At 39.7% G+C, this 18,810-nt stretch overlaps 1 protein-coding gene across 6 annotated transcripts in view; it reads left to right on the top strand.

Annotated features, from left to right (window-relative positions):
* gramd4a (GRAM domain containing 4a) overlaps nt 1-18,578 on the top strand; it is a 158,349-nt gene extending 139,771 nt beyond the window's left edge. For 5 of the 6 annotated variants that reach the window (XM_048553846.2, XM_048553850.2, XM_048553845.2 and 2 more), the window contains 5 exons: nt 686-833; nt 6,289-6,382; nt 12,687-12,771; nt 15,433-15,501; nt 16,237-18,578. In XM_048553846.2, coding sequence (XP_048409803.1) covers nt 686-833; nt 6,289-6,382; nt 12,687-12,771; nt 15,433-15,501; nt 16,237-16,338 — 498 coding nt within the window. In that variant the 3' untranslated portion in view covers nt 16,339-18,578. Of the gene's footprint in view, nt 1-685; nt 834-6,288; nt 6,383-12,686; nt 12,772-15,398; nt 15,502-16,236 lie in introns of all 6 variants that reach the window. The other variant, XM_048553847.2, reaches the window with a different exon arrangement.
* Nucleotides 18,579-18,810: the final 232 nt, after the last annotated feature.

The following is an 18,810-nucleotide window of genomic DNA, read 5'->3' as shown; positions in this document are numbered from 1 at the left end:
TATGTGAACAAAAATTTCTTCATATTTTAACACTGAATACTCATAGGTTGTACCCTCACTACCTTTGCACTTCCATCTATTGCACATCACTGGTAACCCCTGCCCTTTTTATTTTTGGCTAAAAACAATGCACAGGCGAAATGATTTGGCAAATAGAAGAAGGTACTAAAGTGCCCATCCTGCAAATTTTTCATCAACTGGTAAGAAGTTCAAAGAAATAAAAAAGGATAGAGGTTACAATAATTGAAATAATTTAATTTTATAAATTGATTGGTAATTTGAAAATAAGATCTTCTAATAAGTGAACATAAATGTGTTGGAGATAATGCGTTGTGAAGCTGGATGAACATACCAGGCCAAGTAACGTCAGAGGAGCAGGAAAGTTTGACGTTTCAGGTCGAGACCCTTCAATGCCAAAACTTTCCAGCTCCTCTGATGCTGCTTGGCCTACTTTGTTCATCTAGCTTCACACTGTGTTATCTCAGATTCTCCAGCATCGGCAGTTCCTACTATAAATGTATTGGAACTACCTTTTCTGGAAAGCTGAACAGCAAAAGGGAGAAAGGGAGTTTGGGAGTGGGGGAATGGTGGTGGCAACATTTGTTAAACAGCCAAAGTTAGTTCAAGTCAGGTAATTTAAAGCGTGATATGAACGAACCTCACCTTGATTGCATTGTTTCCACAGATTCCAACAGTTGTTTCAAGGTCCAATGTAACTGCCAATAGCATGTCTCTGTATAGTCGGGAGGATGATGGTGTACGTTCACACAGCTCCAAAAAAAGCAGCTTCAGTGAGATCTTCAATTTAGCAGAGAATGAACGCCCTTTACCAGGTAGCTAGAAGAAATGTACCTACAATTTATTTTGGCATTAAACACATTTAAAAATGCTCTGAAAACTCCAATTTCAAAGTCAAACAAGAGGAAAATCAATGTTATTCCTTAATATTTAGATTCTGTATACAGATAGTACGATGTAAGTTTGTTTTGTATATTAAATTCATGAAAAGTTAATTGTCCAGACTGTAGCTTCTGCAGACTATTATGACATCTAATTCCAAAACTTCTGCTTGAATCTGCAAGTAATTGCAAAATCTGGCTGCCTTTCTGTAGCAGTGTAATTTTTTTGAGATGGCAATCTTGTTCGTATAAGCATTTAAAGGAATCTAGTTATATAGTTTATATCCTGATAACTTTTGTACTTCCATCTGTCGCATCTCACTGGTAACCTCTCCCCTTTAGTTTTTTTAAAATATCTAGATATCCGTAATAGATTCCTGGATCTATGAATCTCTGTCATTAGCTGCCGTTTACTGGGCTTTACTGAGAAAATTTATCTTGCCCATCCAATCACCTCCTCTCCCATATCTACCTCTAGCTCATGTTTGCTTAATTGGTTTCCCCACTCTTCAGCACTTCCTGCTTTCCTACCTCTCACCTAAATATTTATTTGCTCTTCACTCCTAGTATTCAATGCCATGAGAGATTGAGCAATCTTATTTAAGTAAATAGGAACAGGAGTAGGCCACTCAGTTTGGTCCATGCTATAAAAAGTATGGTCGCTTTGCTTCAGTTCTATTTGCTCATCTTTGCTTCAAGTCACTATATACCCTTGTCGAGCAGGAACCCGCAATTATCTCAGCATCTTAGACCATAAGGTAACAGAGCCAAATTAGACCACTCAGCCCATTGAGCCTGCTTCACCATGTCATCATGGCTGATATGTTTTTCACTTCATGGTCCTGCCTTCTTCCTGTAATCTTTGATTTCCCAACGAGAAAAGAACCTATCTATCTCTTTCTTTAATTTGTTTAACGCATTGGTCTTCACAGCCTTCTGTGGCAATGAATTCCACATGTTCACCATCGTCTGCTGAAGAAATTTCTCCTCATCTCAGTTTTGAAGGGTCATGCCTTCACTCTGAGGTTGTGCCCCAGGGCCTGGTTACTGTTACTAGTGCCTCTCAATCTTCTGTAAGTTTCAATGAGATCCCTTATGATCCTTCTAAACTTGAGCGAGTACAGACCCATCGTCCTCAACCATGACAAGGATTGTTTGGGCCCTTGGACGGAAGTAGGAGGGGAGGTGTAGCCTTCTGCTTCTTCCTCTCCCATAGGCCCAACCCAGTACTCCTACACCAACACTTTTATTCACTTGGCAGAACTGGTCCTCACCCTGAACAATTTTTCCTTTGGTTTGTAGGAAGTGGGGGGAATCAAAGGGGTGGCCGTGGGCACCCACATGGGCCTGAGCTATGCCTGCCTCTCTGTAGGATTCGTGGAATAGTCCCTCTTCCACAATTACATTGGCCCCATCCCTCACCTCTTTCTCCGCTATATGCTGCTTCATGCCCTGCAAGGAGCTCAAATAGTTCATCAACTTTGCCAACACCTTCCACCAAAACCTCAAAATCATCTGGACCATTTCTGACACCTCCCTCCCATTCATGGACTTCTCCGTCTCTATTTCCAGTAATCGACTCACCACTGTCAATCATTTCAAACCCACTGCCTCACACAGTTACCTCAACTATACCTCCTTTCACCCATCCTCTCTCAATTCCTCCATCTCCGCTGCATCTGCTCCCAGGATGAGGCATTGTACTCTAGGACTTCACAGATATCCACCTACTTTAGCGACTGTAGTTTCCCCTCCTTTGCTTTTAAGAATTCCCTCAACTGCAGCTCCCTCATTTCATGCATTTCTGCCTTCAAGCCCTGTCCTGTCAACAACAATAAGGATAGAGCCCCCATAGTCCTCACATACTATTCTACCAAACTCCAAATACTACACATCATTCTCTGACATTTCCGCCACATACAATCAGACCCCACTATCAAAAAGATATTCCTCTTCCCATCCTTGTCCACTTTTGACTGGGACCATTCACTCCATGACTCCCTCGTTAGCTCCACACTCCCCACCAACCCCTCCACCACACCTGGTACCTTTTGCTGCAGCTGCAGGAGGTGCTACACCTCCCTCTCACCTCCACCCAAGGCCCCAAACAATCCTTCCAAATCCAGCAGTTCATCTAACTTTACCTACTTATCCGTTGCTATTAATGTGGTCTCTTGTATATCGGGGAGACCAAATGCAGACTCAGGGACCAGTTTGCAGAGCACCCAAATTCTGCACACACCAACTAACCCGATCTTCCAGTTGCCTTCCACTTTAACTCCCTGCAACCCTCCACAACTCCCCTGGTGACAAATCCATCCTTGGCCTCCTCCACTATCAGAGTGAGGCCAATTGTCAACTGGAGGAACAATACTTGATAATTCACCTTGGAAGCTTACAGCTTATTGGCCTGAATATTGACTTCACCAGCTTCAAAATCTCTCCGCTCCCAACTGGACTCACCTATTCTCTCTACCCTTCCCAGTGACCCACCACAATAATGACCTACCTGTATCCACCGATCTCCATCTGACCTACACTCCTCCCCCTCCCTCTAATTATTTCTGCGCACCCCTCCCCCTCCCCAGTCCTGACAAAGGTTTACAGCCCGGAATGTTCACTTCCCTGCTCCTCAGATGTTGTCTGACCTGATGTTCTTTTCCAGCTCCATGTTTATTCACACAAGTGCAGTGACATGTTTCCCACTATATTTGAAGACAACATACCATCCTCAAGCCCCATTCCGCCCTATCTGCTGATCTATTCCTGCAATAAATCCCCTATCATGACTGCTCTTTCTTCTTCCTCCTTCTCTTGTACAGCCGAACTGCTGCTTATGCTATTAGCTTGGTTCTCACTTGCACACCTCTCCAGAACCAATGCCTTCACCAGTACCGAAACAGAATGTTGATTTGAGAGCAGAATCTTGGGACACCTGGTCTGTTTGCCTGGTTCTCTTGGACTGCCTTGCAGCCATCCATTTGCTTTCTGTCTCCATGCTTAGTCTGCATGTGACCAACACTGAACACGCTATCTAAGAAGATATCAGCTCCTCAGATTGCCACAGTAACTCCAGAACACTTGAATTCCAAAATCCAGAGCGCTCATTTCTACAGCTGGTAACACTTCCTGCACATTGGTTGTCTCGGTGAACAGTCGACTGGACGACTTCCTACATATAAATTCCATGCAACCAAGCTGCACTATGTCTTCTAAACTTCACTTCTGTTAGAGATAACAAGATGTAGAGCAGGATGAACACAGCAGGCCGAGCAGGAAAGCTGACGTTTCGGGCCTCGACCCTTCTTCACATTATCCTATTAGCTTTGTTTTATTGTTTATTGACTTATACTTGTTATATTGACTACTGACACACCTTTCTAGTACTGAAAAATCTGACTAATATTTAACGTTCTTGGTGTAATAAACCTTACCTAAGGCATCTCTTTTCCCTATGCAGTGCATTGTATGTAATTTGCAACTCTCAAATTCCCTACTTGTTTGATCTGTCTCTCACTTGGGCATAGTCTTCTGACTGTGCAACACTTACTGACTTATAACCTAGGTTTTGGTTCCCTTGAGTATAGAAGATTTACGGGTGAATATTTGAGGTGTTTAAGGAAATTACAGACTTTGGTAGAGTTGATAGAAGGAAACATAGAATAAAGAGATTAGCCATAAGCTTAGAGCTAAACCTTTAAAGTGTGATGTCAGAAAGCACTTCTTCATGTGAAGTTTGGTGAAAATGGAAACCACTCTGGAAAAGTTATTGAGCTTTGGTCAATTGGAAGAATTGAATCTGGAATGGATTGCTGTTAGGTAAGGGTAGGTGGAGCTGAGACATAGATCAGTCACACAGAACAATCCAAAAGGGCTGAATAATTTGCTCCTGTTTCAGTATTCCAAACTGGCATAATAAGTATCAGTGATAATGGGAACTGCAGATTCTGGAGAATCTAACATAATAAAATGTGAGGCTAGATGAACACAGCAGGCCCAGCAGCATCTCAGGAGAACTAAGGCTGACGTTTCGGGCCTAGACCCTTCATCAGAGAGGGGGATGGGGTGAGGCTTCTGGAATAAATAGGAGAGAGGGGGAGGCGGACCAAAAACGGATAGAAAAGAAGATAGGTGGAGAGGAGAGTAGAGGTAGGGAGGGAATAGGTCAGCCCAGGGAAGACGGACAGGTCAAGGAGGTGGGATGAGGTTAGTAGGTAGGAGATGGAGGTGCGGCTTGGGGTGGGAGGAAGGGATGGGTGAGAGGAAGAACAGGTTAGGGAGGCAGAGACAGGCTGGACTGGTCACAGGAAATGCGACACTTGCCCCCACACCACCTCCCTCACCCCTATCCCAGGCCCCAAGATGGCTTTCCATATTAAGCAGAGGTTCAGCTGCACATCTGCCAATGTGGTATACTGTATCCATTGTACCCGGTGTGGCCTCCTCTACATTGGGGAAACCAAGTGGAGGCTTGGGGACCGCTTTGCAGAACACTTCCGCTCGGTTCTCAATAAACAACTGCATCTCCCAGACGCGAACCATTTCCACTCCCCCTCCCATTCTTTAGATGACATGTCCATCATGGGCCTCCTGCAGTGCCACATTGATGCCACCCGAAGGTTGCAGGAACAGCAACTCATATTCCGCTTGAGAACCCTGCAGCCCAATGGTATCAATGTGGACTTCAACAGCTTCAAAATCTCCCCTTCCCCCACCGCATCCCAAAACCAGCCCAGTTCATCCCCTCCCCCCACTGCACCACACAACCAGCCCAGCTCTTCCCCTCCACCCACTGCATCCCAAAACCAGTCCAGCCTGTCTCTGCCTCCCTAACCTGTTCTTCCTCTCACCCATCTCTTCCTTCCACCCCAAGCCGCACCTCCATCTCCTACCTACTAACCTCATCCCACCTCCTTGACCTGTCCGTCTTCCCTGGACTGACCTGTTCCCTCCCTACCTCCCCACCTATACTCTCCTCTTCACCTATCTTCTTTTCTCCATCTTCGGTCCGCCTCCCCCTCTCTCCCTATTTATTCCAGAAGCCTCACCCCATCCCCCTCTCTGATGAAGGGTCTAGGCCCGAAACGTCAGCTTTTGTGCTCCTGAGATGCTGCTTGGTCTGCTGTGTTCATCCAGCCTCTCATTTTATTATCCTGGCATAATACGTTATCTCTGTTCTGCAGGCTACTTATTTGTTATTGCCAGAATTGTGAATTAAGTCCATTATTCTTTTTCTGCCAAAAGTTGAGGTTTTTTTTGTCAATTCTGAAAAAAAAGGCCAATTTTGAAAGCAACATTGTGTTTGATTATGTATGTTATGTACTGCTGACAGACTAAAGTTCATTTCTGATGAGTATACACAGTTAAAAGATGTGCTCTTCCTTTTCAGTATGTGAAAATGGCTGGCGCTGCTGTCTAATTAACAGGGACAAGAAGATACCCACTGACTACATTCGGAATGGTTTTCTCTATGTAACAGAAAAGTAAGTAATTTGAGTTCTCTGTAGACACTGCATTGTGTGTAACAAGGGATAAGTTCAATGTTGGTACAATTCAACTATTAAAACACATTTAACAACCTTAGGACATTCCAAACTGCTTTATTATGAATTATGTACACTTTCAAAGTCTGAACCTTGTTTATAATGTAGGAAATGCAGCAGCCAATTTCCACATACCAAAATTTTTGTAAACAACAATGTGACAGTGATCAGATAACTTGTTTTGTAATGTTGATTAAGGATCAGTATTGATCAGACATTCTAGAGGAACCTCTCACCCTCTTCCAAACGGCACCGAGGAATCTTTTGTGCCCTTTGGAAAGGGTGAACAAGACCTTCGCTTGATGTCACGTCTAAAAGTCTACACTTATGACAGTGCTGTTAATATCTGTCAGTGCTGTCCATAATCTGTCAGTAAAGACAATATCTGTGGAAGATACTAACCAGTATGTTGCTATCATTCAGCAACCCAATTTTTTTCAAAATTCCTGGCTATTTTCCATGTTCAAGTTAGGCTCTCCAATTAAACACTTAAATGAGTGATTTTCCCATTAATTTTTAGATGGGATTTTCTGCTTCCTGCTGTTTTTTTTCCATTGGTTTACATTCAGCCACAATGTCTGTTGTCTTGCACGGGGGTCATAACACATTTGAGTTTCTTGAAAGAGCCACACATAATTGATCTTGAATCCGGGCATACAATTTCTTTTTCGTTTCATCAGAAAGCTGAAATATTATAATCAGGCAAGTATCTTTTTTACTGCACCTAAATCTGAAACACAGATTTAAATCTAATAATTCACACTGTGTTCATGACAGTAGCATCTACTTCATTCTTCTTCACAGAGTCACTCCAGAACACCTGTATCTTAAGCTAAAGAAACCATATCCTTTTAGAACTAATTCTTTACCTCAGTGCCTTCAAGTTTTCCTAACTCCCAGTTATGAATGTTCTTTTGTTGGCAGGTTTAAAACTGTTCTTTATAACCACCTTCTGTCCATGTTATGGACTCTCTTTCTGTCCAGTGCTACTTGTAGCCTCCCTCATTATCCTATTCCCTTGCATCCTCCATCCCTTTCCCACCCCACCCCCTTCAGCCTCTACTTGCTGTCTCACCTTCTCTTGAAACCCATGTCTTCCCACAGTCTCCTTGCATCCTCCTCGGGTGACTGTCTGTGGAGTTTGCACATTCTCCCCGTGTCTGCGTGGGTTTCCTCCGGGTGCTCTGGTTTCCTCCCACAGTCCAAAGATGTGCAGGTTAGGTGGATTGGCCATGCTAAATTGCTCGTAGTGTTCAGGGGTGTGTGGGTTATCAGGGGATGGGTCTGGGTGGGATGCTTCAAGCAGCGGTGTGGACTTGTTCGGCCGAAGGGCCGGCTTCCACATTGTAGGGAATCTAATCAGACTGTTAAGGCAAAAAGGCAGCTCCCAATTCTCCCTTGCATCATTAACCTAAAGGCTGCTTCAGGCCTGACTCCCCCTCCTGCCTTGGCAAAATGCCAGCTGTCTCTCAGCTCCAGCCTTCCACCTTCCTGCTCTTTGACCTCGGCTGCTGTATTCCACAATCTTGCTGTTGTGGTGACTCCCCCATTGTTGGCACTATTTTGGGTCAGATTCCTGGAACTTCCAATTTACAACATTGTGGGCGTACCTCCATCAAATGAATTGCAAAAGCGGCACATCACCACTCCTCCAAGGCAATTAGGACAGGTAAAGAACGCAGGCCCAGCTAGCAATGCCCACTTCCCACGAGTGATTTTAAAAGGAAACTTCCTTATCTGACTGCTCAAAATTCCTCAAGTTCACCGCTCACAGGTTGTTCCTCTCCTGTATCTGTAGCTAAGAGGCGTAGAAAGTAAGAAACGTGGGATATACCCAATCTGTGATACAGATAGGCTTAGGCTCCTCATCATTTTATTTCCATTCAATTCACATGATTGACTGACTGCCCCATGAATGAATTTTCCCCAGTGACTTGGGGATATCAGGGGAAGATTAGCTCATTGACCCTGCATGTTTTGTGTCTTTCATGTCTTGAATTATTCTACCAATGATGCACAAGTCGTTCTGATTCAGAGCTAGATGATACTCTTCACACATTCAATGCACTAATGAGGCTATCAAAAATTCAAAATGAATAAGACAACTGATTTTAGAACCATATTTTCCCTAGTGTATTCAACTGTATGTTGACTTGTTAAAAGAATAAATCTGCAGTCAAACTTTGTTGGATTATTCCATGGTTTAACAAAAACTGACAGGTTTATACTCACTCATTCTTGTTCTATTAATTAGCATTTTAAAACAGCATATATTTATTCACGTGTATCAGTATATAAGGAAATTAATTTCCGGAAGTGAAACCAAAGTTCTAATATGTGATACTTGGCTAGCAGCTAAATTTTTGAGTTCATTTTTTGTTTGCATTTAATAACATTATTTCATTAGATTAATGTATTCTGAAATATGTTTCAGATTCTTCTCAATCACAGCAAATCATAATTGGAGCAATTAGATTTAGAGGCCGTGTAAAATTGAGTTTAACTTGGAGAGAATGCAATCGCTTTCTGCAATCAGAATTTTATTATTCTTATCCATAATTCAGCACTTCAGGAATAAAACCTCTTCTAAATTTTTAGCAAAATATTTATAGCGTAGTTTGGTAGTATGCCATGAATAAATCCCATACTTAAAATTGTGTTTGCATAATATTTAGGAGAAGAAGTTTACATGGAAGGATAATTATTATCAGGGCATAGTTTTGAAGTAATTTTCCATGTAAATCTGTCTTCTGTCGGTTTTCAATGTTAGCTGCACTTGTTAAAATAATAAAATATTTAAATGGACTAGAGAAGCCGGGATTTATTCATTGAAGATTTGTACTGTTCACTATTGTTCATTTGTTAAGTGTTATTTACCAATGTTGAGTTTTAATAAGCATTTAGCTGGATATGTAACTTGCCTGGTTACTGTGAAGTGGTGTTTTCTGTCACCTGCTGGTGAGCAGTGCAATTGAGCACTTAACAATGTTTGGCATTTTAAACAGACAAAAGTCCATGATGTTGTATCAGTCCTGTATTAAATGCAGAAACTGAGAATGCTGACAAAGCTCATCAGATCAAACAGCACCTGCAAATAAAGTAGATAGGTTTGAATAGGATTATCTGACACATTAACTTGTTTAAACAAATTAGCAAGCAGGAACCTAACCTTTCCATGCTATCTGTGCTGGTGACCACTTGTTGAATTCTGTTGCTCTAAGTTTCTGAAGGAGTTAGTGTTTTGTTTGTCTTAGCCCAGACTTTGTACTGAACTTCACAGTGAGGCTAATAGCACTTACCATTATTGTGAAATAAACTTGGCAACAGCTTCCAGAATGAAGATATGAGCAATGAAATGTGGAAATCAGCGGTTGTGCTATTAGTAACTCTGTTCTAATTTTCAATCTTTCTCCACCTTCATAATGCCCTACTCCAGGAATGTTCACATTGTGAAGTAACAAAGTTAATTAAGTTTTCCATTCTGGGACACAGGCAAGAAGCCACGCTCGTACAGTTATCAGCGTAGCAGAGAAAGAAATGAAGGAGGGGACTTGAGTAGGACTAGATAAAGACTTATCCTATGAAAATTGTGAACAATACCTCCCTGAAACAAATGTATAGATACAGTACACCTTGCTAGTTGCTCACCATAGCAGAAATATTTAGGGCTGATGCTTTCATGAGTGAATGAACCTAAAGCCATGGTAAGTCATAATTACTGTCAAACAACCTTTCTGATCCATAAATGAGAATTTCTGTAAGTTTGGAGTTGCATTCCTTCATAATTAATCAGAGATTTTAAAGAACAAAATATATTAACTTTTGGATTTTCTATTTTGTTTTATCTTGTTTTGTAATTCCTGTTTTGGAGCCTGTATGTCTCAGTGGGGACTCTGATCTCATCGGTTGAAGAGCCATGCTGTTGGTTGTCCTGCTCATTCTCGGAATAAATCCCTTGTAGAGGGCTGAATGCCTTGCCTCTTATCAATCCAAGCTTGAATGCTATTTTGTTTCTGCCAGTATGTTGGAGGGAATGACATTTATGAAGCAGCTGAAGATGTTGGGCCTAGTTTGCCACACCAACGAATTCCTACATCGATATGTTGAGGTTGAGCTGATGTACTTTTAACAGCCACAACAATCTTCCTTTGTAATTCCAGCCAATGGAGAATTCCACCCCCCCCCCACCCCCCGTCCTCCCAACACCTGATTCACGTTGACTTCAATTTTGCCACAGCTCCTTGATACCACATTCAATCAAATACTGCCTTGATATCAGGGTAAGGCACAGTCACCCGACTTCTGGAATTCAGCTCTTTTGTCCATGTTTAGAACAAGAAGGGGAAGACTGTTTAGGAAATGATTAATTTGATATTCCATGATGGGGTCCTGGTCCATGGTATGAAAGGTAGAAAGAAGTATCATAGAGTTGACATTTAGCCTCCAAGCTCAATTTTCAAAGCAAAAACACTGATGTTCTTTATTGTTTCAAGCCAGTGTTACACTTGGGTCTGAGGAAGCAGAGTGCTGCATGTTTAGGGAGGTGTAGTGAAGAATAGCGTAAAATAGCAATTTATTTTCACTCGTATTTAGGAGGACTGAGTGAAAAGTGTTTAAGTCACCGTACCTGAGTGTCATTTTAATAACAGCAAATATAAAAAAGAAATATTTAAGACAAAGTTCATCTTTTGTTCCCTTCACGCCTCCTGGCTTTCTGAACTGAATGTGCGATGCTGCCGTTGAAGCCATTATTGAGGCTGCTATAGCAAGGAGGAACAGAGTCGACCCACAATGCTGAAGCGGCTGCAGCAGCCCCTTTGCCGCGGCTGCAAGGATTCGGAGGCTGAACTGCTCATGTCACCATTGCCAAAGCCACTACGTCACCACCGTAGCCAGGTGGAATGGATCGCCATCAGGTTGCTGATGCTGAAGTTGTAGCTGACGTGGCCATGAGGAATAGACGAGAACCAACATGCCGCTGTCACGGCTTCTTGCAACTGCCTTCATGCAGCATAGTCACAGAAAGAAGACAAAACGAAGTTTGATATGAAAAATAAATGAAGAGATAAAATAAAAAGAAAGAAGGATGTGGTAGGCTTGGCAATTGGGAGCAGATGGGCTCAGAAGCTTGAACGTTCCCTATCTGTTATGCTGCCATCTTTAATTCTTGAATATGTGAACAGAGTAGGAAAACTGTGACATCACATCACAATTGCAATGAAAAAATCTAGAGGGGGTAAGTGGCCCAAGAGAGCGTCCCTGGTGTGGCTCAAAGAATCTACTGTGTGTGTGGGAGGTAGCGAGTAATGAATTGGGGAAGAAATGGGTCTAAATAAAGTTGGCAAAATAAGAGCTCAACATCATGTCAAGTTCAAAGTTCACTGAGGCGGGTATGCAGATGAATGAAGCTGAGGCCTTTGAGCATTGATCATTAGGCATTAAAGGGAGCAAGGTCAGAGCAGATAGTGAAACACAGCAACATTTAAGAATGGAGACAGGATTGTCATCAAATGAAGCTTGATGAAGAACTGTTGGGACGTAGAAAGACAGTCTTTGGAATTCAAATGTATGTCAACTATTCGTTGAAAACAAAACTATTGAGAGAAAGCTTGGATTAGTACAAGAGAAGTACAGTGATCAACTGGCTGAAAACTGTATGCTGTTCCATATGTTGTCACTATAATAAGACTATTTCCAAGAGTTATTCAATGTTTGCATTAACATTAGTTTTTGTTTTGCTGTTGGCTGTAGCCTAATCAGATTTTTGTAAATCAATCTAGCTTCAACTGACGTGAGGATTTCTGTTAAGCAAAAAATAAAATTTATCAACAATTGATAAGGTTACCTTTTCAGAACCAATAATAGATCGTAAAAAAGAAAAGCTAATGAATTTTAATGCTTTAAAATTTTACTTCTGTGATCCCATTTGTAATTTCTCCATTTGCACTGAGGCTTGTCATCAAACACTCATTTTCTTATTATATTTTAAGTTAAATATGAAACACACCAGATACAACAGAAAAACCTAAATGATACTCTGCTTAGTTATCTTACAAATATAGAATGATAAATGTCAAACGCTATAGTTAATTTCCAATGAAAGGTCACAGATCTGAAAAATTAATGTTGTTTGTCCGTGTTCACGGTGCTGCGTCTCCATTGTTTTCTGTTCTTAATTCTGATTTCCAGCATTCACAGTACTTTGCTTTTGTATACATTTTTGTTAACCTTTCCCTTCCTCCAGTTATTTATGCTTTGAAAGCTCCAAATCTGGTTCGTCCAAGAAAAATAAGATCATAAAACTAAAAGAAATTACAGATATTCAAAAGGTAAGTTTCTGGCCTCTGAGCTTTTCCACTTTTTTTATATTCAGTCATGGCATTTGAAGGTGATGCCAACGGTGTTGTTTGTCACCCATGCCTTTGAGAAGTTGGTGGTAAGCTGCTTCTTAAAATGCCTGAGTTGTGATTTAACTTGTTTTGTTTTTGTAGTTTTGTATTTAATATTTTTGGTTTGACTTTTGAAAGTCACAAACAACTTGTTAAGAATTGCATGTAACTCACATTGTAATGTGCCTTGACATTTTATGTTGAAGTATATATCGTTCCTTTAGCATATTTTTATCCTCCCTGGAACACAAATATGAAGCCCCTAAGTTTAAGCATGCTGGTGTATTGAGTTTGAGTTACATGGAACAAAGTGGCAGGATAGCTATGCTATTTTTTAAGTAACTGAATGGTTACATAGGCATAAGCACACCGATATGGATATGCAGATGATAGATATGTATTTATGATTATTCTGAAGTGTGGCTGTATGACAACCATGTCCCAGTAGTAACTTGAGTTCTAGATGAACAAGGAAATTCAGTTCCTCATGGCCATAAATCGACTACACAATTACCATCAATTCGGCTTTAATTTAGCAAGGCCTAATCAGATGTTGCGCAGAAAAGTGGGAATATCTTGATTTGATAGTTGAAGGGCTGTATTTCTCTGTGTTTATCATCTTATCTTCTATCAGTGCATTAAACTCCTGCTGCCTAAATAATGTCACTAGATTCAACATAGATTGATAGTTTCCTGAATTGGGATTATTTATCATGACCATATTTACTAGGTGCATATGAGATAAATCCGAGCCGATAGTTTCTTTAAATACCTTTTAATGTGGAAAAAAATCATGTGGTAGAAAATCAGAGTTGCTTCATGAAGGTTACGTGCAGTCAAATATTTTAAAACATAGTAGTATTTGAAAGCAGTCTTAAGTTTTCAGGAATTGTGCTTTTGATGACATCAGCTAATGGTTTTGATTAATTTAATTAACATTAATTACTTAAGTTCATCTTTTAGTATTTTGTGTCAGCTTTGAAACGTGCTGATCTTCCTATCCAAAATCTTATTGTGTGCATTTTCATTGCATCAACATTCAAATGAGTGCTTTGCATCATGAAGTGTTGAGTGATCTGGCAAGGAGGCTTTGTGTGGAATCAGTGATAATGGGAACTGCAGATGCTGGAGAATCCAAGATAATAAAATGTGAGGCTGGATGAACACAGCAGGCCCAGCAGCATCTCAGGAGCACAAAAGCTGAAGTTTCGGGCCTAAACCCTTCATCAGAGAGGGGGATGGGGTGAGGGTTCTGGAATAAATAGGGAGAGAGGGGGAGGCGGACCGAAGATGGAGAGAAAAGAAGATAGGTGGAGAGGAGAGTAGAGGTAGGGAGGGGATAGGTCAGTCCAGGGAAGACGGACAGGTCAAGGAAGTGGGATGAGGTTAGTAGGTAGGAGATGGAGGTGCGGCTTGGGGTGGAGGAAGGTATGGGTGAGGAAGAACAGGTTAGGGAGGCAGAGACAGTTTGGACTGGTTTTGGGATGCAGTGGGTGGAGGGGAAGAGCTGGGCTGGTTGTGTGGTGCAGTGGGGGGAGGGGACGAACTGGGCTGGTTTTGGGATGCGGTGGGGGAAGGGGAAATTTTGATGCTGGTGAAGTCCACACTGATACCATTGGGCTGCAGCCCCTATTTATTCGAACCTTCACCCCATCCCCCTCTCTGATGAAGGGTCTAGGCCTGAAACGTCAGCTTTTGTGCTCCTGAGATGCTGCTGGGCCTGCTGTGTTCATCCAGCCTCACATTTTATTATCTTTGTGTGGAATCAAGCAGCTTTACTATAAGTCCAAAAATTATGTTGCTAGTCGATAATATCGGCTTGGATTTATGCAGTACCTTTTCTTTAAAAGAAAGCACGTTTGTTTAGATAGTTGTCAAAAGTTTAAAGTATCTCAATAGTAAAATATTCTTACATTTTCCAAAAAAAAGGCTTTGATTATGAGCTAGTAGTTTTATTCCATTTTGACTCTGTTTTGCAGAGTCTATTTCTTCGAAAGTATGAACTTTCCTGATGATATGTTTTGCTGAAATCTAGTGGAACATAATCATTTAAAGGATTTCATATAACTTAACTTAAGTCATTATGTAACAAAAAAATTGAAAATGTTCAAAAATATAACATAAATGTGAATATAAAGGAGCCCAACAATTACCTTGAATATTTTTATGAAATCATATGTCACTGGAGATGACACAGACTTTGTGAATTTTAAAGGCAGTAGCTACACTTTAAAGGATCAAGTGGAATAATCGAAGTGTAAACAAAAATTGTGGAAATACTTAACCAGCCAGGCAGCATCTGTGGATAGAGGAATGTAGTTAACATTTTTGGCCAGTTATTCAACAGAAAAGCTTGATTGATGAACTATATATTTTCCCAAGTGCCACTGGAGTGTATGTGTTTTTCTTTTGATTACCTTCAAGTGGCATTTTTTAAAAAAATCAACTTGAATATTGCAAAGCTTTAATTGTCACACTAGTTTGCTATTCTTATTTATTTGGATCGTAACCAAAGATGTTAATCTCAACTCAAAATACTAACCATTGCCATTATGAATTATTTTTAGCTCACAGTTTTCTCTGCCCATTTTGCTCCAACAGTACAAAGTTTTATCAGTTTTGCCAGGATCAGGAATGGGCATTTCAATAACTACTCCATATACGCAAAAGGTAAGCCATTTCTTTCTTTCTTTGAGGTTTATATGCGGACACATAAATTAGATACAGAAGCCAGTCATTTGATCCCTCGAACCTGCTTTGCCATTCAACAAGATCATGCCTGATCTAATTGTGCTTTAAATTTCACTTTATCTACCACTGAGAACCTCTGATACCATTGCCTAATATGAATCTGACTACCTCTGATGTAAAAATATTCAGTGACTCTGCCTCAATCACCTCCTGAGGTAGAGAAATCTGAAGTTGCACAACTGAGAGAAAAAATTTTCTCATCTGTCCTAACTTTTAAACAGTGGCACCTAGTTCTGGATACACCCTCAAGAGGAAACATCCTTTTGATTTCCAACTTGTCAAGTCTGATCAGGATCTTGCTTGTTTCAATTAAATCACCCTTCACACTTCTAAACTCCTGTGGAAGCAAGCCCAGTATGTTCAGCTATCCTCAAAACAACCCACAAAGGATCACAGCCACAGAGCAAAATTCAGGCTGTACTAAGGTAAAGTACTCACTTGCACTGAGTAATAACCTGAGTTATGTCTCCTGTACAATGATACATGAGAAATATGGTGTGACATCTGATCTTATACAGAGAATTCTTGCTTTTCATGATGAAACTCAATAATGCTTATATAATTGTGTTACATTTGAAAGGAAAGACGTTTACACTCACTTAGATTGTGCTGGATTTTCCTTGAATTCCAGTAAACTATTTTTCTGTCTTTTAGCCACTCGTATTCGGTGCTATGTTACACCGGGATGAAGCCTTTGAAGCAATAAATTGTCAACATACTAAAATAACATCCAGTGTATCCAGTAATGAAACTTAACCAAGTTCTTACAATAATCAGACGTCATGTGTATTATAATATGGAAATGAACAGTTGGACAAGAACCTCCATTACTTGTTTGATATTTGTGATGGATTTTGTACAAAATTGAAGTTGATGGTTTGTAATCTGTATATTTTTAACTTGCTGTTTAGTTCTTTTACATTTTTGTCAGAGTTCTCCACAAAAGTGCTATTACTTTCATAGTAATCCCTGCACAGTGAGCACTTTTGGCGTTTGTTTACAGACATTTTAAATGTTAGACTAAATTGGAGTATGGAAGAATTGAGAGTGGTTCTTAGAATAAAGTAAGACAAAATTTCGAGTCAAAGATTTGCAAAATCTGATTGCCAAGATTGTATACTTTTCAGTGTCCATTTCAGATGGCAAGAGTATTAATTGAGATAATTCTCCTGGCAGAAGAGGCTAGTAAACTCAGTGAAGTGAATATGTTGCACCTTAAACTTGAGGACTGGACATCATAGATATTAAGCAATTGACATTAATACATTATGAAGTGATTCGTTAAACATTAGCATGAAAGGATCAGAGTATAATGTAGCGACATCTACAAATCACAACCTCAGTAATCTCGCCCATTTGTTCCATGAAAATAAAATATAATTACTAAAAGTTTTTTAAAATTATTTTTGCTGCATGTTAACTATCTATTCAATTTACTTTCTCTGGTTTTAAGATCAATATTTACCCCTTCCATTGGCATTGATAGGATTTTGCAATATAAATATGTGGAAAAATTAGACCATTGCACAGTTCTTCCCACTGACTGAAATGTTGCATTTATATTCTAAAATGCTTAAAAGTGTTTTACCTTACTTCCTGCGAACTCCCTCCAAAATGGCTAGATTTTGGCAAAATGTTTTAGATGTTCCAGATATTGAAATTTAAAAAAATTGATGGGTTTATCGCACTTCATCTTGTTTTGTTTTGTAAGTAAAAGCTGGTTTTGTCCATATTCACTACATTAATAACATTTTCCTGTATCTTTTCGTTTTAAGTTGCACCATCATCACATTGATTTCCAAGACTTTATGAGCGATAATTAACTTGTTAACATAGAAGTGGTATCAAGTGACGCCTTCCAATATTCCTTTTCTCCCTATATGGTAAAACCAGCCCTTGTTCAGTGTCTTTTCCCTAGAGAGCCAATTTTGAGACATCTTATACATTAGCCAATGTCCTGCCTCTCAATACTATGGTTCAAAAGATACAATGGCTCAGAGAATTTCTAGAAATCAGTTCCTTTCTCCTTCATTTTTTGCTGCTGTCACTGTTCAGCATGGTGTCTAAATGCACTGAACTCTAAATTTCCTTAAGCACCTCCAACCCTAGATATTATAATATCAAAGATGGCAGGTGTTTGCATGTCCCATACCTTTCTGACTTATAAAACAAAAATTCTGTGGCGGCAGATACTCTCTGCCATTGCCTTCTCCAACTCAAAATTCTTAGTTTTGTACTCCAAGGTCCAGTCTGAATGCAAAATGTGACATGACTGACTAACTTGCAAAGGACCTTCACTGATTTGCAAAGCTGCCAATGACCAACTCCTAAAATGTTCTGATTCATTTTATTTGTCCAATTTCTAATAAAGTTTATATTGTACATGAAGATATGTAATCATGCTGAATAATTTTGATTAATATAATTCATATAGTATATACCAATTGCTTTGATTTACTCAAGGTGTAATTTGTTATAACTTCTGGTTTAACATTGTTGAAACAGCAAAAACTAGAATACAAATAATATGTTTGTGATGTATAGTTTGTGATGAAGTGCATACATTTGCCAAGTTTTCTGCACCTTTAGTTTACTGTTAAAGAGGGTATGTTTACTGAGGGCTAATTTTCCAGCTTCTGTATAGAAGTGCATTTGCTGGTTTGGATTCCTTAAAGGACACAAATTAGCAACAATTTTAAGTTTAAAATAATGTAAACACTTTGTAAAAAAAAATCAACAGGTAGTTTTTAAACTAAGGCAATTTATTTTCTTAATATCGCTGTCATAAAAATGCAGTTGCCATACTTGATAAGCATTAGATATATTGACTGTCTACATATTGAAAGTTGTGCATAATTGTTTTTGGTATCATGTAAAACTTTTGGTGTAAAGAAAGCAGAAAATATTAATAGATCCAGGAAATGTAACTTAAGCCTATAAAATTTGCAAGCTTCGCAACATGTTTATTGTAAAAAGAAAACAAAGTCTTGTAAAAAGTCACAGATTTTTATTTGCAATAAATGGTTCTGTTTAAAAAAAAAAGCAACTTTGTGTTACGGCTCTATAATGTACACTACCATCTGCATTTCAGCTTCAAACTGTTGTGCTATTGAGTGCCTATCCGTTTTAAGAACCATCAATAGTATATGCCTGAGTATTATTGAAAGTCTTTTATTCATTAAATTTGTTTTGTGATTAAACTTTCACATTCAACTCGAAATTGCAGTT

This window comes from Stegostoma tigrinum, chromosome 25 (assembly GCF_030684315.1).
Source record: "Stegostoma tigrinum isolate sSteTig4 chromosome 25, sSteTig4.hap1, whole genome shotgun sequence".
Classification (NCBI taxonomy): domain Eukaryota; kingdom Metazoa; phylum Chordata; class Chondrichthyes; order Orectolobiformes; family Stegostomatidae; genus Stegostoma; species Stegostoma tigrinum.
Note: the sequence above shows the minus strand (reverse complement) of the source record. Positions and strands in the feature narration are given on the sequence as shown.